Source organism: Bufo bufo, chromosome 4 (genome assembly GCF_905171765.1).
Source record: "Bufo bufo chromosome 4, aBufBuf1.1, whole genome shotgun sequence".
Classification (NCBI taxonomy): Eukaryota; Metazoa; Chordata; class Amphibia; order Anura; family Bufonidae; genus Bufo; species Bufo bufo.
The window spans coordinates 6603721-6627158 of record NC_053392.1 but is presented as its reverse complement, the minus strand read 5'-3'; the positions used below and the strand labels follow the sequence as shown (position 1 = coordinate 6627158).

General features: G+C 46.1%; 2 protein-coding genes across 2 annotated transcripts in view; both read right to left on the bottom strand.

Moving 5' to 3' along the window:
• LOC120998324 (aspartic and glutamic acid-rich protein-like) overlaps nucleotides 1-23438 on the bottom strand; it is a 2513920-nt gene that overhangs the window by 2461457 nt on the left and 29025 nt on the right. The gene's annotated exons all lie outside the window — the stretch shown is intronic.
• On the bottom strand, nucleotides 930-3044 carry LOC120997429 (gastrula zinc finger protein XlCGF26.1-like). Its single transcript, XM_040427509.1, has one exon. It carries the CDS (start codon nucleotides 3042-3044, stop codon nucleotides 1101-1103), a length of 1944 nt encoding a protein of 647 aa, XP_040283443.1. The 3' UTR covers nucleotides 930-1100.

Sequence of the window (23438 nt, the reverse complement as noted above, 5' to 3'; positions counted from 1 at the left end):
CTGAAATATTGGTAGATATTAAAACATGATCAAAAATTTGGGAGAATGTTTGTTGATAAACCCCTTTTTGCCTCTCTGAATTACATGCTGATTAGTGACATACGCCCTAAAAAAATGGAAAGACAGAGTTTCCTTGCAACTCAGAGAAGGGGGCGTTCTGCGGGAATTGTAGTGCTATCATAAAAGGTGACACTGTAGTGCACCCCACACAGGGAGACAGGATACAAATTAGAGATTTTGCAAGGCGCGAGACATGTAATGTCATATACTGCTTGAAATACCCATGTGGTAAGATATATGTTGGGCAAAAATCTCGGTCTATAAGGATCAGAATCAATGAGCATACGTCCAGCATTAGGAAGGAACTCAGAAGGCAGAGTAAGATGGAAACAGTGGAGGTGAAAAAACAAGGTGAAACTACGGTCGCTCGACATTTTTATGATCGGGCCCATCAGGTGTCAGAGCTCAGGTGGCAGGTTCTGGAGGTGGCAAAAAGTGGAGTCCATGAGGAGGATAACAGTAGGAGATTGTTACAAAGGGACACATTTTGGATATTAAAACTCTAGTCTTTAATACCTAAAGGGTTAAATGAAATTTGTAGCTTTAGTGCATTTATATGATTGAGACAAAATGCATAGCTATAAATAACCATAACACATGAAAGTGATCAAACTATATGGTTTGTATATATTTATCAGCTGTTGGTGCTATAAAAATCCCACCTCCCCCTCTACCTGCACGCATGAGTAAGGAGGCGTGTTCTCCCGAAATGTTGCGTGGATGGGAGGAGGTGTGAACGATGTCTGTCTCAGCGTCCCTCATGATGTACCACCATTTTATATTGGACTGAAGTAAAAAGAAATAAAACAAACAAAAGGTTTTGTACCAGCGACTTGTGAGTAGGACTTCTGTTGCCCACTCGCATAAAATATTGGCACAAAGAGGTAAAGTGAACACACAAGTCTGCAAGTTTGAAAGACTAATTTCTTTATAAAACATTATTCTTTAACAAAACATCAACATGTCTTCTCTAATGTGTGGATTCTCTTATGTTGATTAAAATTTGATTTTGTGACAAAGCATTTCCCTCATTATGAACATTAATATGGCTTCCATCCTGTGTGAATTCTCTGATGTCGAACCAGACGGAATTTATCTATAAAACATTTACCACACTCTGAACATGAATATGGCTTCTCTCCTGTGTGAATTCTTTTATGTACATCAAGGCTTGATTTCTGGTTAAAGCATTTCCCACATTCAGAACATGAATATGGCTTCTCTCCTGTATGAATTCTCTGATGTCCAACCAGATATGACTTATATGTAAAACATTTACCACACTCTGAACATGAATATGGCATCTCTCCTATGTGATTTTTTTTATGTCTATCAAGGTGTGCTTTCCGCATAAAGCATTTCCCACATTCTGAACATGAATATGGCTTCTCTCCTGTGTGAATTCTTTCATGTTCATCAAGGTGTGCTTTCTGGATAAAGCATTTACCACACTCTGAACATGAATATGGCTTCTCTCCTGTGTGAATTCTTTTATGTTGATTAAGTTTTGATTTAAGCTTAAAGCATTTCCCACATTCTGAACATGAATATGGCTTCTCTCCTATGTGAATTATCTTATGTAGATCAAGGCTTGCTTTCTGGATAAAGCATTTCCCACATTCTGAACATGAATATGGCTTCACTCCTGTGTGAATTCTTTTATGTTCATCAAGGCGTGCTTTCTGGATAAAGCATTTCCCACATTCTGAACATAAATATGGCTTCTCTCCTGTGTGAATTCTTTTATGTTGATCAAGATTTGATTTAGTCTTAAAGCATTTCTCACATTCTGAACATGAATATGGCTTCTCTCCTGTATGAATTCTTTTATGTTCATCAAGGTGTGCTTTCTGGAAAAAGCATTTCCCACATTCTGAACATGAATATGGCTTCTCTCCTGTGTGAATTCTCTTATGTAGATCAAGGCTTTCTTTCCGAGTAAAGCATTTCCCACATTCTGAACATGAATATGGCTTCTCTCCTGTGTGAATTCTTTGATGTTGATCAAGTTTTGATTTATTCATAAAGCATTTCCCACATTCTGTACATGAATATGGCTTCTCTCCTATGTGAATTATGTTATGTAGATCAAGGCTTGCTTTCTGGCTAAAGCATTTCCCACATTCTGAACATGAATATGGCTTCTCTCCTGTGTGAATTCTTTTATGTTCATTAAGGTGTGCTTTCCGGTTAAAGCATTTCCCACATTCTGAACATGAATATGGCTTCTCTCCTGTGTGAATTTTCTTATGTAGATCAACGCTTGCTTTCTGGGAAAAGCATTTCCCACACTCTGAACATGAATATGGCTTCTCTCCTGTGTGAATTCTCTCATGTAGATCAAGGCTTTGTTTCCGAGTAAAGCATTTCCCACATTCTGAACATGAATATGGCTTCTCTCCTGTGTGAATTTTCTTATGTAGATCAAGGCTTGCTTTCTGGAAAAAGCATTTCCCACATTCTGAACATGAATATGGCTTCTCTCCTGTGTGAATTCTCTTATGTAGATTAAGGCTTGGTTTCCGAGTAAAGCATTTCCCACATTCTGAACATGCATATGGTTTCTCTCCTGTGTGAATTCTTTGATGTTGTACTAGTAATGCTTTCCGGTTAAAGCATTTCCCACATTCTGAACATGAATGCGGCTTCTCTCCTGTATGACTACTTTTGTTTACAGAAAGCTCGGATTTATATCTGAAATGTTTTTCACGTTCCCCACAATGAAACCTTTTACCCCGTTTCTGCCCTATATTTGGGGTAATATTCTGTGATTGGTCAGGAAAAGATTCCTCATGTTTAGGATTATTATATGATAGATTTGGACTTGGGTTAATAATCTGTGATTGGTCATTAGAAAGTTCCTCATTCTTGGGGGAATATTTTGATGCACTGTGAAGTTCTGGATGTACATTACAGATAATTAAGTTTTCTCCTGAAGAGCGCTGCATGGTATCTTGATCTTCTTTATAATCTAGAGATAACATGATGTTTCCGTCAGGCTTCTCACAGGGATTTTCTGTTAAGATTAATAATAGATTTTATGATTTTTTTGGTTAAAACAATTTGATAAATGTATCACATTCCAATGAGGCCGAATTCACATACAGTTGCAAGAAAAAGTATGTGACCCCTTTGGAATTATATGGATTTCTGCACAACTTGGTCATAAAATGTGATCTGATCTTCATCTAAGTCACAACAATAGACAATTACAGTCTGCTTAAACTAATAACACAAATAATTAAATGTTACCATGTTTTTATTGAACACACCATGTAAACATTCACAGTGCAGGTGGAAAAAGTATGTGAACCCTTGGATTAAATAACTGGTTGAACCTCCTTTGGCAGCAATAACTTCAACCAAACGTTTCCTGTAGTTGCAGATCAGACGTGCACAACGGTCAGGAGTAATTCTTGACCATTCCTCTTTACAGAACTGTTTCAGTTCAGCAATTTACTTGGGATGTCTGGTGTGAATCACTTTCTTGAGGTCATGCCACAGCATCTCAATTGGGTTGAGGTCGGTACTCAGACTGGGCCACTCCAGAAGGCGTATTTTCTTCTGTTTAAGCCATTCTGTTGTTGTTTTACTTCTATGCTTTGGGTCTTTGTCCTGTTGCAACACCCATCTTCTGTTGAGCTTCAGCTGGTAGACAGATGGCCTTAAGTTCACCTGCAAAATGTCTTCATAAACTTGGGAATTCATTTTTCCTTCTATGATAGCAATCCGTCCAGGCCCTGATGCAGCAAAGCAGCCCCAAACCATGATGCCCCCACCACCATACTTCACAGTTGGGATGAGGTTTGGATGTTGGTGTGCTGTGCCTATTTTTCTCCACACATGGTGTTGTGTGTTTCTTCCAAACAACTCAACTTTGGATTCATCTGTCCATATTTTGCCAGTACTGCTGTGGAACATCCAGGTGCTCTTGTGCAAACTGTAAACGTGCAGCAATGTGTTTTTTTGGACAGCAGTGGCTTCCTCTATGGTATCCTCCCATGAAATCCATTCTTGTTTAGTGTTTTACGCATCGTAGATTCGGTAACAGGGATGTTAGCATATGCCAGAGACTTTTGTAAGTCTTTAGTTGGCACTCTAGGATTCTTCTTCACCTCATTGAGCAGTCTGCGCTGTGCTCTTGCAGTCATCTTTACAGGACGGCCACTCCTAGGGAGAGTAGCAGCAGTGCTGAACTTTCTCCATTTATAGTCAATTTGTCTTACCATCTACTGATGAACAGCAAGGCTTTTGGAGATACTTTTATAACCCTTTCCAGTTTTATGCAAGTCAACAATTCTTAATCGTAGGTCTTCTGAGAGCTCTTTTGTGCGAGGCATCATTCACATCAGGCAATGCTTCTGTGTTTTTTATAGGGCAGGGCAGCTGTAACCAACACCTCCAATCTCATCTCATTGATTGGACTCCAGTTGGCTGACACCTCACTCCAATTAGCTCTTGGAGATGTCATTAGTCTAGGGATTCACATACTTTTTACACCTGCACTGTGAATGTTTACATGGTGTGCTCAATAAAACATGGTAAAATGTAATTCTTTGTGTGTTATTAGTTTAAGCAGACTGTGATTGTCTATTGTTCGGACTTAGATGAAGATCAGATCACATTTTGTGACCAATTTGTCACGGATTAGAGTGGGGGTAACTCTTATCCGTGTGATGTTAACGCAAATGGAAGCTGCTTGACCAGGACAACAGAATTAGGGAGCAGGTCACCTCCTAGCGCATCCCTAATCTGACCCCGACTCCTAGCTGTATGAGCCAACCCTGATGGTAGGAGGGCTCATACTCAGGAACCTCGCTTCCCTACTAGCCCTGGACAGATCCCTGAGCTAGGAGCTGGGTAAGACAACCTGTTCCTCCTGGATACGGACGGACAGGAGTCTAAACTGGCCAAGCTGCAAGGGAAGAGAAACATCAACAGCCTATGGATATGGCAGGAGAGTGAAACGATTTCCACCCCTACCTGCCACAGACACACTGACTGGATCCCGTGCTCAACTGCTGATGTCCACACCCAACATAAAAGGACACAGCACACACACATAAACACACAGGAACCCAGATCCATAGCTGCAATAATAACAGACACCACATAAACATAAAATAACATCACGTATAAACTTATGACCACAAGGGTGGCCCTCACTGGAGAGATGGTATATAACCAGGAGGATGACTCCAGCTAACCATGGCTGAAGTACCCCTCAGACTTCTGACTTCCAGCAGGAGCTAAAAAGCCCAAGCAGCCACACCCACACACACACAAGGAAAGGAGTTAACCCTTCCATCACCAAACCAGGAAAGTGTCACTTAAAGGGACATGCACACACAACTAAATCCCGTGCATACCAAACATAAACAGTGAACACAATCAACCACACGTTGCCAGAGGCAACCGCATGCTATGACAGCGAGCAGCCTAGTCACCAGCTCCGGCTGCTACACTGCCAACCACATCATGTTGCCAGCGGCAACCACACATGAGGCAACAAACACAGAGCCCTCACCTTGACAACGAAGAAGAAACCGCTGACAAGTGCATGCGACCAAAGAGTCGCGACCATGACCATGGTCGTGACACAATTTGTGCAGAAATCCCTATCATTCCAAAGGGTTTGCATACTTTTTCTTGCAACTGTATATACAGACATATCCATCTATGTTACGTGCACATGTATCTTTGATGCTGTGAGTTGATGTCAGCTGAACCTGTGATCGTGACACTTTTGCATAATACAGATGGATAATATGTCTGTGTTAACCTCTAATAACCTCATGTGAATCTGGCCTTAGGCTGGAAAAACACATACAATATAAAATACAATTTTTTGTGCCAGTGAGAAGTGGATCCATCAGGAATGTGAGGAATACACCTTTTCCTTTCTCTGCTATGTATTTGCTGTAGAAACTTAAAGAGGACCTTTCATTACAATAAAAAATCTAAACTAAGTATGCTGACATGGAGAGCGGCGCCCAGGGATCTCCCTGCACTTACTATTATCCCTGGGTGCCGCTCCGTTCTCCCGGTATAGGCTCTGTATACTTCGTTTAGATTTTTTATCGTAATAAAAGGTCCTCTTTAAGGCTGACTCTGGAACGTCTCCTGAGTTTCTGCAGTTTGCATATTGAGGATCTGCTTGCAGATTTTGCCTAAATCAATGGAGCGAATTTGCACAAGGAAATTGTGACAGGAGGAAGGAGGTCACTTTTTTATTGCTACAGTGTGCGGATAAATCATCTACTAGATCAGTGATAGCGAACCTTTTAGAGACCGAGTGCCCAAACCGCAACCCCAAAGACCCCTTATTTATCGCAAAGTGCCAACGCGGCAAGTTAACCAGAACCGTGCCATAGGTTTGCCACCACTGTACTAGATGATCGATTCAGCCTGGAGTATAACACAGAATACGTTCTGAAGTCAGGTCGCAAAAAAACCTAATCAGAACATAAGCTAACATGTTTCAGTGACGTCCCAGATTCTGGTCTTCCCTCAGTGACACCCCTCCCCCCAATTCTGGGACATTATTCCTTTAATGTTCTGGCAATTTTCCATTTTAGTTTTTTACTCCCAGCCTTCCCAAAGGTCATAACTTTTTTAATTTTTCCATTCACATAGCCGTATGCGAGATTTTCTGTTGCGGGACAAGTTGTACTTTTTACTGGCACCATTTATGGTTGCATAAAATGTAGTAGGAAGCGGGGAAATAGTTCCAAATGGGGTGGAATTATAAAAAATAAATAAAAAATTCTGCCAAAGTTTTATGGCTTTTGTTTTTACAGCATTTCCTATGAGGTAAAACTGACCTGTCACTTCGATTAGGATATCAAATGTGTATAGTTTTAATACTGGGGGGGGGGGGGGGAATGAAACATTTTGGGGAAACAACTTTTTTTTTTATTTGAATAACGCTTTTAAAAAAAAATCATAAAAAGACATTGGGACATCCTCAAGGAGGACAAAATTATAGGTGAAATGATCCCTAAAGATCCTAAATTTGTGTTCCGAAAGGCACAGAATGTGGGCAATATGATCGCATCTACAAATAAATGTACGGGAATAAATGCAAATGAGAAAAATCAAAAAGGAAAGGGGGAAGAAAGGGGTGGCTTCTATCCATGCAAAATATGTAGAGGATGTAAAATATCCCAAGATAAGAAAATAAAAACGCAAATAAGCAACATGGAAGAAACATATAAACAAAGCATAAAGAATTTCATAACATGCAACAGCAAAGGTGTTATTTACACAATAACATGTCCATGCAAAAAGATATATGTGGGCCGCACAAAAAGACCCCTGAAGAAAAGGATAGGGGAACACATATATAATATAAATAGAAAATATGAAGGCCATCCATTATCCCGTCACTATAATATAAAACATGGAGGCAGCTTTGTGGGTTCGAATTTTTGTGGGGTAGAAATCATACAAAGAAACAAAAGGGGAGGTGACTATGTTAAAGAAATGTCCAAAATAGAGGCAAAATGGATATTCAACATGGACACTCTAATGCCTAATGGCTTAAATGCAGAAATAGAGTTGTTCGGCTTTGAATAATGATTGGCATTGGACTTGTGCAAAAATGGCAGAGAAGGGGTTAATACTCTGGACTACAAACGAGCGCATAAATAGAGAGAACATGAACAGCCTTGTAACATTCCCTGATAAAGAACAGCGTCTGTTCGAAACATGTTGGAGTAAAGATACCTGGCACCTATGGTCATTGATGACCGTGGTAGTGACGTCACTCATTTCTCTCAGTGAGCACTAAAACTGTTTTTGTTCAAACCTCTACTGATTGCAGCATCGCGTCACCAGCCGGGACGCGAAGATACACACTGACCTGCACGCCGACTCATAAGAGACCTGAACCACCTCATTCCCCGGACTCCAGCATCGAGGATTCGGTGAGCAACAATCATTCAATCGGCAATCTCCGATTTTCAGGAAGACGCACCAGCGCACCAAATACAAAAGTACAAGCAGGAGGATCAACATACAGACAGGAGTCCACACTACAGGTATCCTGGCAAAGCCAGATAAAGACTTGTATAACAGTGTATACCCATGTGCTGAATTGTAATAACCTGTGATATCCCTGCATTAATTTCAATATACCTAAAGTCCCAGAGCGCAAAATCGTTATATTTATTACAGCAACTTTTTTTCTTTGCATCAGCATATTCTTACCCTTATTTATGATTCATTTATAATACAATTATTATATGCACGGAGCTGTGCGAGGGCTCATGTTGGGGCATGTATGCATTGGAGTCTAGTACAATTACACTGTGCTCCTATGGTTCTGACTGCTACCTCGGATCTTAAGCCGAGCTCGGATCCAAGTTTTAAAGTCATTTTCCACTTCAAATGCCGCAGTTATTCCATGAACTCTTGCAAGACTTCTCCTCATCGGAAGCCGTACATTTTAATGCTGTAAGGAGACAGATCTCCATACAGCATTAATCCGAAGTTTTGAGGGAAGACAACTTCTGTTCTAGGATCCGCAGCTTTCGCTCATCACCATTAGCAATAGTGGGATGTTATCCGTCATTCCATCCTTCTGGATATCTAGATTTCAGTACGCCTCTCGTTCAGTCATCTTCTCTTCTGAATCCCCCCTCCCCCACCCCCCCACCCCCGCATCATTTAACTTTTTCAGTTCCCATACATCTAAACCATCTGTGTTGTAGGACGTGTTCTATATTTTTTGCAGGGCCACGGAACGGACATACGGATGTGGACACACATGGTGTGCTGTCCGCATCTGTTACAGCCCCACTGAAGTGAATGGGTCCGCATCCGACCCACAAAAACTGCTGAACAGATGCAGACCAAAAGTATGTTTTGTGCATGAGCCCTTTAACCCTTTCCCGACCAGCGCCATAATAGTACGGCATGGGGCGGGTCTTTAAAGATGACGCCTGCTAATGAGAGGAGCGGGCGCCATAGCTGCGGGTGGCCGCCTGTTTCTTATAGCAGACACCCGCGGCTAATATCCGCAACCGGCATTTAACCCCTCAGATGCCATGGTCAATCCTGACCACGGCATCTGAGCGCGTAAAATACTGGAAACGCGCGTCTGCCGGTGATGCTCCTGCTCCCCCCTGCGGCGATCGGAGAAGCCGAGCATGCGTGCAGCAGCCCCCGTCTTTGTGAATGACCGGAGGCGGCTGCACAGTCTTTCCTGTGGAGCTCTAACCTGTAATAGGGCTCCATAGGAAACAAGCAATTTTCTCATAGACTCCAAGGCTAGTGCACTGGGGTCTATGAGAATAGCAATCTAATGACTGCTGGTTATAGTTCACTATGGGAACTATAAAAAAGTGCAAAAATAAAAAACCCTTTTCCCAAAATAAAAATTAAAACTAAACAAATTAAAAAAATTACACATCATGGGTGTCGCCATGTGCAAAACCGCCCATAGTATAAAAGTATCTTCCCCATACGGCAAACAGCAAAACAGAAAAAAGCGCCAAAACGGCCGATTCACCATTTCTGGTCGCTTTATTTTCTACAAAAAAATGAAATAAAAAGTGATCAAAAAGTCATACACCCCCCAGAAAGGCATCAAGTAAAAGTTCAGTTCGCCCCGCAAAAAATGAGCCCCCATACAGCTCCGTACACATAGTTACAAAAAAGTTCTAGGGGTCAAAATATAAAGACGAAGAAATAAAACTGATTTTATCCCACTTTTTTTAAATTATTTTATCAGTATCAAAACACAAGAAAAAACATACATATAAAGGTATCGCCGGATTCGTACTGACCTGTAGAATAATATTAACTGGTCAGTTTTATTGCACATTGAACTTTGTAAATAAAAAAAACATTTTTTTTTACATTTGACCCCATTTGGAATTTATTTCCGGCTTCCCACTACATCATATGCAATATTAAATGGTGGGGTTGGAAAGTACAACTTGTCCTGCAAAAAACAAGCCCAGATCTGGCGATGTGAACAGACAAATAAACAAGTTATGGCTCTGGGAAGGCAGAGGTAGAAAGGGTTAAAGGGCAGGTTGTGCAGCCCACGTACTGGACATTGCAGTAAGTACAAGTTATTGGACTAGGAATGTAGTGTCCTCTGTGCTGCAGAATTCTCTGTAACAGAACTATGCCGCATGTCTGGACTGTTAATAGGACCGAACGCGGTTGGAATTTGTGACAGACCCATCCGTATGGACTAAAAAAATGGCACCCAGATAGCTAATTGTATTGTATTTGTGTACTCTGAGCCTCACCTAATGATATGCCCTCAGACTTGAGCTATCTGGGAATATGTTAAATGTCTGTGTTTGCTGGGAGGGTGTGACATTGTGTGTTTGGGTGGTGATTCCTGTCCTGTTGTTCCCACATGTGTATTGGTGATTTCCCTTTGTCCTGAGAGATAATTGAATTGCTCTTCGGGTGTCTCCAGGGCAGAGAGGAGGAAACCATGATGCATTGTGGGGATGTGTTGTGTCTGTGTATCCTGAGTGCTACGTATCTGTCCTGTGTCACAGTCCTCCTTCTGGTCCCCTAGGGGCGTGTACACCAGATGGGGACCTGCATAAATACGGGCGGGTAGCCCTCAATAAAGTGTTCATGTTTTCCTAACCCTTCAAAACGGAGCCTCGTCTCGTTCTTGAGAGGGAAAATATGGGATCGTTACGCCGCTCTTTTTACCGCTGAACCCGACTCTACCTCTGGAACGCGTGGATGGGGTTATACCAGCTGCCCTCGTACCCAGCAGCTTGCCAGGAAAAGGACGTCCCCAACGGCTGATACCCTCTCACTATCTGGGTAGCCGTTACATTGGTGGCAGCAGTGGGATTGGTCCTTTTATCCAACGAGCAAGTGCTGAATGGAGTCGCAATACGCCCGGCTGAAAAGACCCACACTAAAGGATTTATTGGAGAGTCGTGGTAGGAGTGCCAGTAACAGACCACGGAGGGAGCTGATCGCTGACCTGCTGGAGCTGGACGGAATGGATAGATCCATGGAAGGAACGGAGCCCCTTGCACCGGCCAGCGAGGACGATGCAATTACTGGTATCGTACAACGGAGGTTATCCTTGTATCCAGAAACGTCCGTGGAACTAATAAACCAACTGTTCCAAGAAGCAAGGGAAGAGATACAAACTAAGAGGGGACAAGAACTGGAACTGGTAAGAGCTAGGCAGCTCATTACACATGCAGTGCCTACTCCCACACCCCCTGCTACGGGAAAGAAAATACCATTCACTGCATTTAAAGCTTCTGTAGAAAGTGAGGAGGAAATAGATATATTTGGCAGACTTTGAGAGACAGTGCTCACTACACCAGGTACCGCCAGACCAATGGGTCCCTATTTTGTCTGGGAAATTGTCGGGCAAAGCCAATGAAGCCTTTCGGGCTCTTGCTCCAGAGGATATTTTGCAATACCAGCAAGTTAAAAAGGCGCTGCTAACCCGATATGCCGTAACCCCAGAAGCCTACCGCCGTCGCTTCCGAGAGTCCAAAAAGAAGGCTGTGGACTCCCACATAGAATGGGCAAACAGGATACAAAGGGTGGCGTCACATTGGATGCGAGGGTGCAATGCCAACACCGGAGAGGAAGTGTTACAGTTGTTCTTGATGGAACATTTCTTCCAAGATCTGGCTGTGGAAATACAGGACTGGGTGAGAGATCGCCGCCCTGCCAACTTAACTGAGGCAGCGCGTCTAGCAGATGAATACGCGGAAACAAGGAAGGTGAGCCAAGGTACCACACAACCAGCACCTAGAACAGAGACACGCACCCCAACCAGTACTCCCAGGACCGCCACGCCCCCAGGGGTCTAACAACCAGCCCCGGGAACCTTACAAAGTGACATGTCATCGCTGCAGCAACCCAGGGCATATTGCCCGTTATTGCCCTTTGGGATCAACCAATAATAACTGGAGGCGCACAACCCCTAACAACGAGACCCCGCCATCGCGCCCCTCGGCTGCTCACTGCCTGGAAATTGAAGGGAGCCCTGAGGAGTGTTTGGGAATCTTGTATGAGGCCAACCCCATACAAGCTGCCTCCCCGGATAACCGCCAGCATCACCGCCAGGAGGTGCGAGTGAACTGACAGATAGCACAAGGCCTAAGGGACACTGGTGCTACCATCACTTTGGTACAGAAACATCTGATAAAACCAGAACATGTATCTAATCGTACCGTTGCTGTTTGTGTCGCAGGGGGGGCTGTTTTTCGCTTACCCACCGCCCAGATACACTTGGATTGGGGTCGGAAAAGACCACAGTGGGCATCATGGACAATTTGCCTGCGGAGGTCGTGTTGGGCAACGACATTGGCCCTCTAGCCTCAGCCTTTTTACCCACGACTGCTGCTGCCTGCCCCGTGACCACCCGCTCACAGGCCCGTACCGAGGACGATTCTGCAACAGGTCGGGAGTCCCAGGTAAGCCACCAGCAGGCACTTAGCACCAACACCCCAGAGAGACCCATAGCTTGGGACACCCCAGAAGAGTTTGGGAGGGAAACTAGACAGGACCCTACCCTCCAAAGGTACCGAGAATTAGCCAACAGTAGAGGGGATGAGCGGGAACGTTTTATATGGGAGGGCGACAGGTTGTATAGACTGACCGAAGGCAGAAAGAGTGGCTGTGTCCCTTCGCAGAAGCGCCAACTAGTAGTGCCCAGAAAGTACCGGTTGGAACTTCTCCGAATTGGCCACGACATTCCGTTGGCAGGGCATCTAGGGGGTAACCGCACCACCCACAGGATCACCCAGACCTTCTTTTGGCCGGGGGTCTCGAAGGAATGTGCGACGTTACTACAGCACTTGTGACGTATGCCAACGGGTAGGAAAGAGAGGGGATCATCCTAAGGCTCGACTGTCACCTATGCCCGTGATCAAGGAGCCATTTAGCAGGGTGGCAGACGACCTAGTAGGACCCCTACCTAACCCCAGCCCCTCGGGCAAAAAGTACATTCTGACCGTAGTGGACTATGCTACCTGCTACCCAGAAGCCGTCGCTCTGACGAATATCCAGGCTGACACTGTCGCCAGTGCCTTAGTCGGGATATTCACCAGAGTGGGATTCCCTCAGGAAATCCTATCTGACCGAGGAACCCAGTTCACTGCAGACCTAACTCAGCAGCTATGGAAAGTCTGCGGTGTCAAAACCCTGCTTAGTTCACCGTACCACCCTCAAACTAACGGCCTCTGTGAACGCTTTAATGGTACCCTAAAGCAATTGCTGCGGACCTTTACGGCGGAATACAGAGACTGGGAGCGATTCTTGCCACACCTCTTGTTCGCATATCGAGAGGTGCCGCAGGAATCCACAGGGTTCTCCCCCTTCGAGTTGCTCTATGGACGGCGGGTACGAGGCCCCCTCGACCTCGTCCGGGAGCACTGGGAGGGAGAGATAGAACATGAGGGGGTCCCTATCGTACCTTATGTGCTGGAGATGCGGGACCGCATGGGGCACCTAGCCAGGATGGCCCGAGAACACCTCCAGGCGGCACAGGGCCGTCAGAAACAGTGGTACGATCGGGGCGCTAGACTGAGAACGTTCCAGGTAGGGCAGAAAGTCCTAGTACTTAGACCAGTTAAAGGGAACAAACTAGGGGCGTGGCCTGAGCATGGACGCGTGAGCAGCTAACCTACAGAGCTCCCGGTCCCTTCTTTTACCTAGTTCTAGGCTCCCTGTGGCCCCTTTCTTTTCCAGAGGGTATGGTGAGACGCTCTGGACGCCGGGGGACCCGCTTCATGCCGGCTGAACCGCAGATCGCCAGGTATTTTACCCAGCAGCCGCCGACAGAGACGCAGAGCGGCGCTCCCAAGATGGCGCCTGTTGAATCGGCAGGGTCGGACGTGCCCGCACAGCAAAGCCAGCACCTGCCCCCAGCCCCAGCTATCTTGCCCACCGGATCCATAATCACTGCAGACCGGAGCGCAGAGGGGACGCAGCTGACACCGGCAAAGCCTGCATTTGCCCTCAACTCCAGCTCCTGGCCCTCACTGCAAGCGGCCTCCCTGTCTCCTAAGAAGATGCCTGCACCTACTAGATCGGAGGTGAGACTGTCGCCCGACTCCCCCTGTCAGGAGCTCTGCCGACCTCAAGCTTCTGCAACGCCATCACAGGGCTCTGAGACTCCGGGGCTTAATCCTTTTGGGACGCGGGCACCTGAGGGAACAAAACCGCAACTGCAGACATGGCAGTCTATCGTTTTGGGGTCTCCCCCTACAGCCTCTGCGCAGAACATGCCGCCTGTCGCCCCGGCTGGGGTCAGTACCGTGGTGGGGGATCCTGTGGAATCACAGCAGGACCTAACAGATACCCCTGTTATTTTCCGACCGCACTCAATGTCGGAGGCCTCTGACTCGGCGTCCTCAACCTCCTCCTCGTCCGACAAACGCGCTAAAAGGCCTAAGCTGCGTGATATTTGGTCGCTTCTCAGCACTCTGCCCACCAAAATGGACTTAGAGACGATGTTGTCGAAACTTGAATCTAAACAAGATAAGGCAATTGCTTCAGTCAAAGCTGACATCAGCGTCATTTCTACTAAGCTGACCTCCCAGGAGAGTCTCTCTACCTCTCTGGGAATCACGTTTAACTCAGGTGGAGGCAAGTGTGGCCGCTCAAAAAGCTATGAACAGACATATGCTGCTCCAGCTTGATGATCAGGAGAACAGGGGGCGCCGCAACAATATTAAGCTGGGGGGAACCCTGAGGACATCCAGTCCTCAGAACTGCGCAAAGCGGTGACTTATATCTTCAATACTCTTCTTGACAGACCGGAGGATTCCGAGATAGAATTGGTTAGGGTCCACAGAGTCACAGGACCTCGACGTGTCAGTGCATCCAATATACGAGATGTGTTGTGTCGTGTACACTTCTTCAGAGAAAAGGAAGAGTTGATTCAGAGAGCGTGGAGGCGAGGCACCGTGCCTTTTGTAGATTCTCAAGTACATATTCTTCCTGATGTCTCTAGGAGAACCTTGATGATGAGACGTGTTCTGAAGCCGATCCTCCAAACCATCACTGAAGCTGGAGCCACATATCGTTGGGGACACCCCTTCCATTTGATTGTCCGCAGGAATGGGACTACCTTTGCTCTTCTCTCACCGGATCAAGCTGAGGACTTGTCCCGCTTCTTGGATGTCCCGATAGTTTCATTGCCAAACTGGTGGGACGTTCCGATTCCTGCCTCTTTTGTCCTGGACTCACCTAGTCTCCAGGGTGGGAATGAGAATTTTCCCTCAGGATGTACCAAGGGGGAGACGAGGTCTTACAACCCGCGCTGTTCCAGATTGACGGGCCTTCGTTGTGGCGTGTTGGCCTCTTCTAGCTTAGCCAGTACTTGGCTCTATCAGGGTCCTAGTGGGATATACCCCAAGTACCGTTATCTCACTCTGGTTGAGTGGGCTTACTGTTACTGTTTCATCTACTAACCAGTTGATTTATCGTGTGCCATCTGGAATCATTGGATCTCGGCTCAGGGATTGGGAGACATTTGGTTATTCTTTTACTGAGTGCTCTTCCTCTCCCCAACTAGGTCCGGCGAATCTTGGTCGACTCATATCGAGCCCTCCAAGAATCGCATAGTGGGAGTTTGTCCCACAATTTTCTGAGGAGTTTCTCTCTGCAGGTTTTGTGTTCCCTCACTGGATTAGCCACTTAGGGACTTATTGTATTGCTTTCATTGTCTTGTCTTGTCTTCCCCCCACCCTCCCCTCCCTCTTGTTTCCTCTGTTCTGAGTTTTTATTTACACTCTCCTTTTTATCTGCAGATTACAACCATGTCCAAGGTCCAGTTTGCGTCTATCAATGCCAACGGACGGAATACTCCTGAGAAGCGTTCCTCCATTCTTCGGCTCCTGTGGAGCAAGAAGGTTCAGGTAGCTTTTATTCAGGAGACCCATTTTCGCGGGGATGCTATGCCAACGCTCAAATCCCCTAGGTATCCTGATACCTACCATAGTTGCTTCTCAGGGTCAAAATCTAGGGGTGTGAGCATACTCATTGCCAGATCTGTTCCTTGGGAATTTTTAGATGCTCGTACTGATGATAACGGGCGTTTTCTTTTCCTCAAGGGACGTTTGGCGGGGCAGTTTTTCACTCTGGCTAACTTGTACTTGCCTAACACTAAACAACTTAAGGCCCTAGCTGGGATACTGACTCGCCTGGAGGATTTTGTAGAGGGTACCTTGTTGGTCGGGGGGGATCTAAATGTGGCACTAGATCCGGTGGTGGATGTCTCTAGGGGATCTTCTCACCTTTCGCATTCATATCTCCGGGACTTTAAAAAGCTACTACATTCTCATCAATTAGTAGATGCATGGCGGGTCCTTAACCGTGAGGTCAAAGACTTCACGTTCTACTCTGCAGTGAGGGACACTTACTCCAGATTAGACTACTTCTTATTGAGACATTCGGCGGTTTCCCTCCTGGCCTCGTCGGCCATAGATCCGGTGACCTTCTCAGACCACGCGATGCTCCATGTTTCATTGAATTCCCCCCTCCCTGCTCCGAAATCTTGGCAGTGGAGATTGAATGAATCCCTATTGCAGGATGTGGTGGTGGCGCAGGAGGTGCATACGGAGATCTCCCATTATTTAGAAACTAACCAAACGGATGACGTGTCACCCATATCTATCTGGGCGGCTCACAAATGTGTAATCCGAGGTGAATTCATCAAGCATGGAGCTAGACGTAAGAAAGAGAGGGCGGCGGAAATCTCACAAATTTTGGCGGAAATAGTTACCCTGGAACAGGCCCATAAAAAGTCTCATGCAGTGGCTGCACACACTTCCCTTCTATTGGCTAGAAGTAAGCTTAAGGAAAAGTTAGATGTACGTACAATAACCATTCTAGCTAAAGGTCGCCGATATTTCTTTGAGTTTGGAAATAAAAGTGGCAAACTCCTAGCCAGATTACTTAGGGAGCAAAGAGCCAGGAATTATGTTCCCCGTATTGCAGCTACCCGAGGGGCCCCGCTTTATGACCCAGTAGCGATTGCAGAAACTTTTGCTCAGTATTATCAATCCTTATACAACCTCCCTCAACCTAATGACACGAGTGAGACTTTACATTCAAAGATGAACCAGTATCTGCTGGATTCGGGCATGCCGAGACTACCTGCAGACTCCCTTAGGGACTTAGATAGACCGATCTCGGCAGATGAAATAGCAGAAGCTTTGAAAAATATGCAACCCAATAAGGCCCCGGGTCCGGATGGTCTCCCGGCGTCATATTATAAGAGATTCTTACCACTGCTCCAGACCCCGCTAGCGAAGGCTCTCAATACACTTAGCACAGGATGTTCTCTCCCTGCTGATATGTCACATGCTCATATTACAGTGATACATAAGGAAGGGAAGGATCCCACACTTTGTGGCAACTATCGTCCCATTTCATTATTAAATGTGGACCTTAAGTTGTTCGCAAAAATTTTGGCCACACGGATGGTCCCGCTGCTTTCAGATCTTATACACAATGATCAGGTGGGTTTCATTCCGTCACGTGAGGCGAGGGATAATACCACTAAGGTTCTTAACCTGATTCATCATGTCGGGATCCGTGATACCACACTCTGTCTCCTATCCACAGATGCGGAAAAGGCTTTTGACAGAGTGGGCTGGCCTTGGTTGTTCACGGTGCTGCGATATCTTGGTATCGCCGGTCCTCTGGCATCATGGATAAGAGCTTTATATGAGTCTCCCTCTGCGTCCGCAAAGGTGAATGGTGTTTTTCCCCGTCCTTTGCGATACGGAATGGGACCCGCCAGGGTTGTCCCCTCTCCCCGTTGATTTTTGTTCTTACCCTTGAGCCGCTCCTGAGGACAATCCGACAGAACCCGAATATATCGGGACTCTCGGTGGAGGGTAAAGAATTTAAGATAGCGGCATATGCGGACGACCTGTTGTTTACTTTAACTAATCCCAAGACTTCCTTCCCTAATTTGATGGCGGAATTTCATACGTTTCATGGTCTCTCGAATCTGAAGATTAATTTTCAGAAATCAGAGTCCTTGAATGTCTCCCTCCCTGCCAGGCTCGTGGCCGACCTAGTGGCCTCCTTCCCTTTCAAGTGGGCTTCTGGGGCAGTGAAATACTTAGGTATATCCCCACAAATCTGAAAGAGGTATACCACAGAAACTTTATTCCTCTCCAGGAACGGATTAGGGAAGATCTTAAGAAGTGGTCGAAAGGACTGCACACATGGTTTGGAAGATGTGCCATTTTAAAAATGAATATTCTCCCACGAGTGTTGTACCTCTTTCAGACCCTCCCCATCAAACTACCCGCTAGCTTTTTTAACAAGATGCATGGAGACATATTTAGGTTTATTTGGGCAAAGGGTAGCCCGAGACTTGCCAGATCTCTCTTACACATACCGAGGGACAAAGGAGGGCTAGGAGTACCTGACTTACGTAAATACCACTCAGCTTCCCTGCTCCAGAGGATAGTGGATTGGTGTAGGCATTCACAGTTCAAGCAATGGGTATCAATTGAACAACTATGCTCGAACTACCCATTAGAGTCTCTGCCCTGGGTGGCTTTTAAACTACCTTCAGCCCTAGCTATTCATCCCACAATTGGACCCACTATCTCACAGTTCCATAGAATCAGAGATAATCCTCTGATCTCCCCCTCACCTTTATTTCCCATCTTGGGGAATCCCACTTTCCCAGCGGGATGCAAGGGCGGTCCGTTCCTGCAGTGGAGAACTAATGGTAGGTCCCGAGCTCCCTTCTTCAGAACCTCAGGCAGATGGCGCACTTATGACGAGATTCTAAGTATAACAGATCCCTGCTCTTTGGGCTTCTGGAGAGCTAGGCAATTGACGCACTTTCTTTCTTCTATTCCGACCTCCACGGGATATGACAGGGCTCTCACATCGTTTGAAAAAACCTGTGTTGGGGTAGGCGCCTATAGACATTCCCTTTCTGAATGTTATCAGTCCTTGATAGCCCCTCGTCAGGACTACCTTCCACCGTTTGTGGCTAAATGGTCACAAGACCTAGGAGTTAACATCTCTCCCGACCACTGGTTAAAACTCTTCGTTCTACTGTACAAGTCATCCATAGCGAGTAGGTTCCAAGAGGCGGGCTACAAGATAATGTCCAGGTGGTACTATGTTCCAACTAGATTGCAGAAAATGTTCCCATCTGCGTCTCCTAATTGCTGGCGCTGTGACTCCGATATGGGCTCCATGTTACACATTTTCTGGGATTGCCCAAAAATTCGTCCTTTTTGGCAGTTGGTCCATAAGACCTTGTCTTCAATTTTCCGATTTACGATTCCACACACCCCTGGTTTCTTTTTATTATTTTTCTCGGATCTGCCAATGAGTGTTCTCCGGAAGTCTTGTCTGTGCTCCCTGGTGATAGCGGCTAGGTCATGTATCCCCGCGAGGTGGAAGCTCTCGGTGCCTCCGACTATCAGTTTTTGGATCCAAAAAGTGGAGGAGATCCGGAGAATGGAGGAACTTACCTCCTACTGTCATCCTCCTACTGTTGTTATTGTTTAAAAACGTCTCTTCCTAGTCTGTGTCCATTTATGCACTTTACTTATACTGGTAATGTTGTTTTAATGCTAGGATTATGTTCTTATTTGGTTTTTCTTTTCTTAAGCCTGATATGGTTATGGGCCAGTCGAAAAGGGTCCTCGCTCCAACGAGGTTCCTTTCATTATACCACAAGTGCCATAAGATATTATTATGGGAATTGATGTATGATGGGATATCATTGATGTCCTATATGTCTGATACAAGGATTGTATTGTATGACTTTACTAATGCATAATTGGACTTTTGTATTTATTTAAATAAAGAATTTAAAAAAAAAACGGAACGAACTACAGACCTCCTGGCAAGGCCCTTACAAGGTGGTGGCCCAGGTCTGTGACACCACCTATGTGATTGCCAGTAGCAAGGACGAAAGGATACAGAAGTCCTTTCATATAAACTTATTAAAAGAGTACCAGGAAAGGCCCGAAGATATAGCAGCCATATGTATCCCGGCCACTGAAGATCCTGACAGCCTCCCTATCCCAGATCTGTTAGCCGAATCCGAGCCTAAAACTCTGCTTAATACAGTACAGCGAGGGGAGCGATTAACTCCCACAGAAAGGGAGCAACTCCAACAATTGCTAGCTGAGAAAAGAGTGACGTTTTCCCAGGAGCCCGATTACACCCCCTTAGCGACACATTATGTCGAAACCCCAGGACAAAACCCTCTCCGACAGACTCCCTATAGAATCCCCGAAGCCGTAAAAGAAGAGATGAGAAAGGAGATTCAGGAGATGTTAAAACTAGGAGTTATAGAGCCATCCGACAGCCCCTGGGCATCCCCAGTCGTTCTAGTCCCCAAAAAGGACGGAACGACCCAGTTCTGTGTCGATTATCGACGCCTCAATGACCGAACCGTGACAGACGCATACCCCATGCCCCGAGTGGACGAACTATTAGATCGTATTGCCAGGGGACACTATCTGACCACCATCGATCTGTGCAAAGGGTACTGGCAGATTCCCCTGGCCAAGGACGCTATCCCTAAGTCGGCATTTGTCACCCCGTTTGGCTTGTACCAGTTTAAGGTCATGCCCTTCGGGATGAAAAACGCCCCAGCTACCTTTCAGCGCTTAGTGGATCGCCTCCTTGATGGCTTCCAGGATTTCGCTTGCGCATACCTGGATGACATTGCGATCTATAGTGAGAATTGGGGGGGAGCACCTGAGACACGTAGAGGCTGTGCTAGATCAGATTAGGGCCGCCGGCCTCACCCTGAAACCAGATAAATGTAATTTCGGTATGGCTGAGGTCCAGTACCTGGGACACAGAGTGGGGTGTGGGAAACAACGACCAGAACCCGCTAAGGTAGAGGCCGTAGCCAATTGGCCCACACCCCACACTAAAACTCAAGTGTTAGCATTCTTAGGGACAGCGGGGTACTACAGGAAATTTGTCCCTGACTACAGTGCCATCGCCAAACCCCTGACAGATTTAACAAAGAAGGGGTTAGGGTAGTCCTGTGGTCTCCCGCCTGTGAAGCAGCGTTCCAAACCCTGAAACAAGCCTTGATCAACGCACCCGTTTTGTCTGCCCCCGTCCCTAACAAAAGATTTGTCATCCACACAGATGCGTCCATGTACGGACTGGGGGCAGTGCTAAGCCAGGTCGGAGAAGATGGGGGGGAACACCCTGTCGCATACCTGAGTAGAAAGCTATTACCCAGGGAAGTGAGCTATGCGGCAGTGGAAAAACATATGTTTAGTTTACCGGTAAACTGCTTTCCAGGAGTCCGGAATGACAGCACCCATGGAGGATGTCCTTACTGGTTTCTGTTGGGACAGGAAGAGAGACAGTTTAAAGGGCCCCTCCCCACACCCTTGCTCCAGTGTTTATAACTTACTACACCGGATAGGCTGCCACATCTTTATTTCAAGAACAAGTGTTAATTCACACTGTATACAGTAGCAGTACAAATATACAAACCAAAAAAAGTGTCCCGGAAGGAACAAAAAATGGGGGGGTAGTATTGGGTGCTGTCATTCCGGACTCCTGGAAAGCAGTTTACCGGTAAACTAAACATATGTTTCCAGGACGTCCTCCATGACAGCACCCATGGAGAACTAACAACTTAGAACGCCATATTAGGGGGGGACCACTGCTTGTAGGACCTTACGGCCAAAAGCTAAGTCCTGATTGGCCATAGAGTCCAGTCTGTAGTGTCTGACAAAGGTAGTGGAGGAAGACCAGGTTGCCGCTCTGCAGATCTGGTCGATGGAAGCTCCAGCTTTCTCCGCCCAGGTTGCAGATATGGCTCTGGTAGAATGAGCCCTCAACGTTATGGGGCAGGATGAATTCTGCAGTCTATAACATTCCCTGATGGTCTCCTTGATCCAGCGGGCTAAAGAGGTTTTAGAGGCTTTGCTTCCCTTGTTTCTACCACCGAATTGGATGAAGAGATTTGCTGACTTTCTCCAGGGTTTTGTCTGCTTGATGTAGGCGAGGACTGTTCTTCTCACATCAAGACAGTGGAACCGCTCCTCCTGTATGTTTTTGGGGGAGGTACAAAACGAAGGGAGAATTATCTCCTGTTCTCTGTGAAACGTTGAGACAACCTTGGGAAGAAAGGAATGATCCAGCTTAAGAACTATCCTATCGTCTAGGACCTTCAAAAAGGGTTCCCTAACTGACAGGGCCTGAATTTCGCCTATCCTACGAGCAGTAGTAATAGCTAGTAAAAACACCGCCTTGAGGGATAGAAGTTTGACGGGAATATCCTCAATAGGTTCGAAGGGAGCATCACATAGGCTGTTTAGAACTATATTTAGGTCCCACTCAGGAACTGTTAGTCTCAGGGTGGGTTGCATTCTGGAGACTGCTCTGACAAATCTCTTGACCCACCTGTGTTCTGCTAATGGTACATCTAAGCAGCAACTTAAGGCTGAGATCTGTACCTTGAGGGTGCTTGGTTTTAGACCTATATCGAACCCTTTCTGGAGAAAATCTAGTATATTGCCTATAGATGGATTACTAGACTCTGGATGATTCTGAACTAGCCAGGATGAGAATTTCTTCCATATTTTGAGATATATGGCTGAAGTCACAGGTTTACGGCATTGCTGCAGTGTTGATATTACCTGATCGGAGAGACCCTTCTTCCTCAGGGTTTGCCTCTCAGGATCCAAGCAGTCAGTCTCAACTTGTTGAGATTGGGATGCTCCAGAGGTCCCTGCATTAAAAGATCTTTCCTGTCTGGAAGGGGGTACGGGTCTTTGATCGACATCTCCTTCAAGATGGGATACCAAGCTCTCTTGGGCCAGTCTGGTGCGACCAGGATCAGGGTGGTGGCATTGGTCCTCATCTTCTTTAGGACTGCTGGGATTAGGGGAATAGGAGGAAAGGCGTAGGCCAGTTTCATGTCCCAAGTCTGGGCCAAGGCGTCTACTGCCACTGGGTTTTCGCTGGGGTTTAGTGAGTAAAAACAGTCCAGCTGAGAATTCCCCCTGGACGCGAAGAGGTCTATTTCTGGATAACCCCATAGCTGGCAGACCTGTCTGAAAACCTGTTTGTTCAGATTCCATTCTCCCGCGTCGATCCTGTGACGGCTTAGGAAGTCGGCTCTCGAGTTCTGAGATCCCTTTAGATGGGTTGCTGAAATGGACCGAACTTCCCTTTCTGCCCATATGAAGATCTGATCTGCTAGATCCTGAAGGAGCGGGCATCTGGTACCGCCCTGTCTTTTTAGATAACATACCGTAGTAATGTTGTCGGATAGGATCCTGACGTGCTGATCTTTGAGAAGATGTTTGGCTGCTCTCAGAGTCCTCAGCACTGCCTTCAGTTCCCGGTAGTTTGAGGATCTTATTTTGTCTTGAAGAACCCAG

Bases quoted from the DNA above. Each gene is read 5' to 3' on its own strand.
- LOC120997429 (XM_040427509.1), bottom strand. From the start codon at position 3,044: ATGTTATCTCTAGATTATAAAGAAGATCAAGATACCATGCAGCGCTCT.